We start from the raw sequence: 6803 nt of genomic DNA, 5'->3' as shown, positions 1-6803 counted from the left end.
TGCAATTGTGATGTGTCACTCAGAGGGATGGAAAATTGTTATTATCCCCCCCTCCCCCTACAACCACCACCACCCCCTTCCTCCTCCATACACCCAGTCAGCCACCCAGCAGAGCCAAGAAGCTAAGAATCCCTGTCTGCGAGCCTGACACCTTGGAAACAAGAAGAGTCATGTCTCTACGAACATAGGGTGGAGGAGGACATTATGGTGGTGGAGGAGGACGTGCTCTTGTGCTCAGTTTTTTAACGGCATTGGCTCTTCTGGAAGCCTTGGGAGTAATAGTAGAGGCGCCCCTAATCTAAGCGCAGGTTCCCTTTAAGTAGATGTCTCAGTAAAGAATATTAGGACTAGGTTCTATGGGAGGCGCAATCATATAATAGAATAGGAACATGTGTAATGTGGGATTTAATAAGGCGGTGATTTGTATGAACAATGCACCCCGTATAATGTCACTAGTTACTCATGGCATTGGGGAGGGCAGTATACCTTCTCCCACTGCTGAGGGTATATAGAGGTAATTACCTAGTAGTATGTTTGCCTTGTAACTAGACACTTCCTGCGGCTGATCTGCTTTGCTGCTGCCTTTGTCCTGCCTGCCCTGATCTGCACAGCACACAGCCCTCTCCTCTCCAGCTGCTACATGCACTGATGATGATATATGCTGCTAAGCAGACGCCACCTTCCCATTCATAGTCTGCAAATACACTAAACCCCAAGCAGACTGCAGCCAGTCACACACAGGAGCCTGGCACAATTACATGGAGTTATATGGGAAGGTAAGTCCCCTTGTCTATCCCATAAGCCAAGGCGGCCAGGGAGTGAATGCATTGCTAAATAATACTCCCATCATCCTCACTCCCTGGTCATTACAGGAGCTATCACATCTTTCACTTTTCCAGTGTAGGACTATTGTAGAAAGCCTGCCAGATGGAAGCTGAGCACTGCTGCATTGTGGGAGGTGTAGTTTCTAGCCCAGCATATGCTCCATTGATGCATTAGGAGAGGACTACAATACCCAGCAGAGGCTGTGGCAGGCTGGGAGTACATGAAGGCAGTGGACAGCTCCTGGTGCTGATCTCCCAGCCGGTCAGGAAGCAGAGCACTGAGACTACAGGGTGGCTGCTGGATCTGCTTGCAGTGGACAAGGGACATTTGTCCAGTTGGGTCAAACCTTATAGCAAGGCAAAGGGAGAGCCTGAGACAGAATGAGACACGAAGCTCCTATGCAGGTTAGTGAGACAATGCCATCTCCATAGCCAAGTCCTGAATACATCCTAGTATGTGCACTGTATACCCTACATATACTCTTGGCTTGGCTAGTGAACACACTTGTGTATGATCCTGTATTTGCAAATGTATTATTTAATAGAAAATATTCTAAGCAGCTCCAATGTATTCCTGATGTATAAATAACTTATTACTTCACCACTGTAAGGACAGTAATTGCAAAATCTGTAGAAAACAACATGATGTATGTCTGAGATGTTGTTAGTGCTCAGTTTATTTACTATCATTTATGTGATATTCTAAGCCCTGCTAGTGGTAGACCTATAATGTAGCATAGCTGAGTTTGTTATTTTGTAAAACTCATTGTCCTATGATGATTTGGGATTTTTCATAGCACTGCTTCAGGTAAGTCTACAGAGTAACCTTGGTGTACATAAAAAACAGATGAATAACAAGTTAGACTCTCCTATGCCATTGCATTATGCTCCCTGCTAGAATTGTTGAATGGGTTACACTGAGACTTGACTAAGACTAGTTCTATGGCACTGCTGTCATATTCTATGTAGTTGAATAATAATTGTGCAATGTGTGCTCTCGGTTCATGTAGATAGATGGAAATATATAGATATATCTAGATAGATAGAGATACATATGTATATATTGATATATAGATAAGTCTAGATGGATAAATAGATAGAAAGATAGATAGAACTATATAGGAGTATATTTATACATGGATGGATATAGATATGTGAATATATATAGGGATATATAGAAATTTCTGGATAGATTGATAGTAGATGGATAGATAGATAGATAGATACATACATACATACATACATACATACTATAAATAGATAGATATTGTATATAGATAGATATATATTGTCAGTTATGGGAAAGTCTCCTTTACAAACCCTTGTAAACAGTCTGTGTCTAGTACTGTGTACTCTATAAGACAAAGACATTTTACATATCAGTCACATAAACAGATACTGCATCCCCTAATATCTACATAATGACCACATCTTATGTAGAAGAGATGGATCTGAGATCCACAAGAAGAGCTTGATACAGAGATGAACGCAATGCTATTAGTATTTTGTGTATATTATAGACTGGATTTTGGACAATTTGTTTGCAATATTGTGGCTGCTCTATTCAATAACATGTATTATGGAGTCACAGACATGTTATAAAGCATTAAGTCTGCTTAGTAATATCTGCTGAGCTGACCATATTAATGACTAATACTATCTATCTATCTATCTATCTATCTATCTATCTATCTATCTATCTATCTATCTATAGTATCCATTATCCATTTGATTAGCTGCAATATTTCATTTCTATCTATCTTTCTATCTATCTATCTATCTATCTATCTATCTATCTATCTATCTATCTATCTATCTATCATCTATCTATCTTACTTACCTACTATATCTGTATAATGTTTATCTATCTATCTATCTATCTATCTATCTATCTATCTATCTATCTATCTATCTATCTATGTATCTATCTACTTATCTATCTATCATCATGTGAAAGTATACCATTGCTTAAAACTGAAAAAGCAGGCCTGAATACAGCTATGCCCCACTCCTTCATTTACATAACCTTAAGGATGGTTCACAGCATTATACTATGGTCTTCCTTGGACAGCCATCTTTGTTAGAAGAGTCCCCTAACACAAGGAGTCCTGCTCCTGGGACACTGCAGCAACCAGCTGTAATCTCCTGGGGACTCAAGCAGGGAGTGTTATATTTCCCTGCAGCACCACCACAGGGGGAAAAAAAGTATTACACAATCAATGGGCTTCTGTCTAACACAAGGTCATGCTAAAAAGGAGGACAATGGGGTTTCTAAACCAGACATTTTACTTTTTTCTAACCCTTAAAGGGGTTCCAGGACTTATTCATTGATGACCTAAGGAAAGATCAAATTATGTATTAAACATCAGCTGGTATCCAGCACCCAGGACACCAGGGATCAGCTTTTGGCACTCCATAGTGCCACCACTTCACAAGCCATGGGTAGAGATGAGCGAACACTAAAATGTTCGAGGTTCGAAATTCGATTCGAACAGCCGCTCAATGTTCGTGTGTTCGAACGGGTTTCGAACCCCATTATAGTCTATGGGGAACAGATACTCGTTAAGGGGGAAACCCAAATCCGTGTCTGGAGGGTCACCAAGTCCACTATGACACCCCAGGAAATGATGCCAACACCTCTGGAATGACACTGGGACAGCAGGGGAAGCATGTCTGGGGGCATCTAACACACCAAAGACCCTCTATTACCCCAACATCACAGCCTAACAACTACACACTTTACACACTCAATACCACCTCTCTGACAGTAGGAAAACACCTTGAAACATGTGTATTTGGCACTTGCAGTGAGGAGAGCTTGTCACCAGCAGTGAATTTGGCCCTTGTAGTAAGTTGAGGTTGGCACCAACATTTGTTTTGAAAATCAGGGTGGATTGAGCCTCTAACCAGCAGAGTTTGGGCAAATTCATGGTGGAGGGAGCCTCTAAACACCCCAGTTTGGGCAAATTCATGGTGGAGGGAGCCTCTAAAAACCCCAGTTTGGACCAATTCATGGTGGAGGGAGCCTCTAACCAGCCCAGTTTGGGCAAATTCATGGTGGAGGGAGCCTCTAAAAAACCCAGTTTGGACCAATTCATGGTGGAGGGAGCCTCTAACCAGCCCAGTTTGGGCAAATTCATGGTGGAGGGAGCCTCTAACCAGCCCAGTTTGGACCAATTAATGGTGGAGGGAGCCTCTAACCAGCCCAGTTTGGACCAATTAATGGTGGAGGGAGCCTCTAACCAGCCCAGTTTGAACCAATTCATGGTGGAGGGAGCCTCTAAACAGCCCAGTTTGGGCAAATTCATGGTGGAGGGAGCCTCTAAAAAACCCAGTTTGGACCAATTCATGGTGGAGGGAGCCTCTAACCAGCCCAGTTTGGACCAATTAATGGTGGAGGGAGCCTCTAACCAGCCCAGTTTGGACCAATTCATGGTGGAGGGAGCCTCTAAACAGCCAAGTTTTGGGAAATTCATGGTGGAGGGAGCCTCTAACCAGCCCAGTTTGGACCAATTCATGGTGGAGGGAGCCTCTAAACAGCCAAGTTTTGGGAAATTCATGGTGGAGGGAGCCTCTAACCAGCCCAGTTTGGACCAATTCATGGTGGAGGGAGCCTCTAAAAAACCCAGTTTGGACCAATTCATGGTGGAGGGAGCCTCTAAACAGCCCAGTTTGGGCAAATTCATGGTGGAGGGAGCCTCTAACCAGCCCAGTTTGGACCAATTAATGGTGGAGGGAGCCTCTAAACAGCCCAGTTTGGGCAAATTCATGGTGGAGGGAGCCTCTAACCAGCCCAGTTTGGACCAATTCATGGTGGAGGGAGCCTCTAACCAGCCCAGTTTGGGCAAATTCATGGTGGAGGGAGCCTCTAAAAAACCCAGTTTGGACCAATTCATGGTGGAGGGAGCCTCTAACCAGCCCAGTTTGGGCAAATTCATGGTGGAGGGAGCCTCTAACCAGCCCAGTTTGGACCAATTAATGGTGGAGGGAGCCTCTAACCAGCCCAGTTTGGACCAATTCATGGTGGAGGGAGCCTCTAACCAGCCCAGTTTGGACCAATTAATGGTGGAGGGAGCCTCTAAACAGCCAAGTTTTGGGAAATTCATGGTGGAGGGAGCCTCTAACCAGCCCAGTTTGGACCAATTCATGGTGGAGGGAGCCTCTAAACAGCCCAGTTTGGGCAAATTCATGGTGGAGGGAGCCTCTAAAAAACCCAGTTTGGACCAATTCATGGTGGAGGGAGCCTCTAATTAGCCCAGTTTGGACCAATTAATTGTGGAGGGAGCCTCTAACCAGCCCAGTTTGTACCAATTAATGGTGGAGGGAGCCTCTAAACAGCCCAGTTTGGGCAAATTCATGGTGGAGGGAGCCTCTAACCAGCCCAGTTTGGACCAATTAATGGTGGAGGGAGCCTCTAACCAGCCCAGTTTGGACCAATTAATGGTGGAGGGAGCCTCTAACCACCCCAGTTTGGACCAATTCATGGTGGAGGGAGCCTCTAACCAGCCCAGTTTGGACCAATTCATGGTGGAGGGAGCCTCTAAAAAACCCAGTTTGGACCAATTCATGGTGGAGGGAGCCTCTAAACAGCCCAGTTTGGGCAAATTCATGGTGGAGGGAGCCTCTAAAAAACCCAGTTTGGACCAATTCATGGTGGAGGGAGCCTCTAACCAGCCCAGTTTGGACCAATTAATGGTGGAGGGAGCCTCTAAACAGCCAAGTTTGGACCAATTCATGGTGGAGGGAGCCTCTAAAAACCCCAGTTTGGACCAATTCATGGTGGAGGGAGCCTCTAACCAGCCCAGTTTGGACCAATTAATGGTGGAGGGAGCCTCTAACCAGCCCAGTTTGGACCAATTAATGGTGGAGGGAGCCTCTAACCACCCCAGTTTGGACCAATTCATGGTGGAGGGAGCCTCTAAACAGCCAAGTTTGGACCAATTCATGGTGAAGGGAGCCTCTAAAAACCCGTTTGGACCAATTCATGGTGGAGGGAGCCTCTAACCAGCCCAGTTTGGGCAAATTCATGGTGGAGGGAGCCTCTAAACAGCCCAGTTTGGGCAAATTCATGGTGGAGGGAGCCTCTAACCAGCCCAGTTTGGACCAATTAATGGTGGAGGGAGCCTCTAACCAGCCCAGTTTGGACCAATTAATGGTGGAGGGAGCCTCTAACCACCCCAGTTTGCACCAATTCATGGTGGAGGGAGCCTCTAAACAGCCAAGTTTGGACCAATTCATGGTGGAGGGAGCCTCTAAAAACCCCAGTTTGGACCAATTCATGGTGGAGGGAGCCTCTAACCAGCCCAGTTTGGACCAATTAATGGTGGAGGGAGCCTCTAAACAGCCAAGTTTTGGGAAATTCATGGTGGAGGGAGCCTCTAACCAGCCCAGTTTGGACCAATTCATGGTGGAGGGAGCCTCTAAAAAACCCAGTTTGGACCAATTTATGGTGGAGGGAGCCTCTAACCAGCCCAGTTTGGACCAATTCATGGTGGAGGGAGCCTCTAAACAGCCCAGTTTGGGCAAATTCATGGTGGAGGGAGCCTCTAAAAAACCCAGTTTGGACCAATTCATGGTGGAGGGAGCCTCTAATTAGCCCAGTTTGGACCAATTAATTGTGGAGGGAGCCTCTAACCAGCCCAGTTTGGACCAATTAATGGTGGAGGGAGCCTCTAAACAGCCCAGTTTGGGCAAATTCATGGTGGAGGGAGCCTCTAACCAGCCCAGTTTGGACCAATTAATGGTGGAGGGAGCCTCTAACCAGCCCAGTTTGGACCAATTAATGGTGGAGGGAGCCTCTAACCACCCCAGTTTGGACCAATTCATGGTGGAGGGAGCCTCTAACCAGCCCAGTTTGGACCAATTCATGGTGGAGGGAGCCTCTAAAAAACCCAGTTTGGACCAATTCATGGTGGAGGGAGCCTCTAAACAGCCCAGTTTGGGCAAATTCATGGTGGAGGGAGCCTCTAAAAAACCCAG

The 6803-nt window shown here is 45.8% G+C and overlaps 1 protein-coding gene across 2 annotated transcripts in view; it reads left to right on the top strand.

Moving 5' to 3' along the window:
* The first annotated feature begins 573 nt into the window (after positions 1-573).
* The window catches only part of RAB3C (RAB3C, member RAS oncogene family), a 151201-nt gene continuing 144971 nt past the window's right edge, over positions 574-6803 (top strand). Inside the window, exon 1 of one of the 2 annotated variants that reach the window (XM_075269785.1) lies at positions 574-776. In XM_075269785.1, the coding sequence (XP_075125886.1) occupies positions 759-776 (18 nt within the window). In that variant the 5' untranslated portion in view covers positions 574-758. Of the gene's footprint in view, positions 777-997; positions 1230-6803 lie in introns of those variants that run through there. The other variant, XM_075269784.1, reaches the window with a different exon arrangement.

This window comes from Leptodactylus fuscus, chromosome 1 (genome assembly GCF_031893055.1).
Source record: "Leptodactylus fuscus isolate aLepFus1 chromosome 1, aLepFus1.hap2, whole genome shotgun sequence".
NCBI lineage: Eukaryota > Metazoa > Chordata > Amphibia > Anura > Leptodactylidae > Leptodactylus > Leptodactylus fuscus.
Note: the sequence above shows the minus strand (reverse complement) of the source record. Positions and strands in the feature narration are given on the sequence as shown.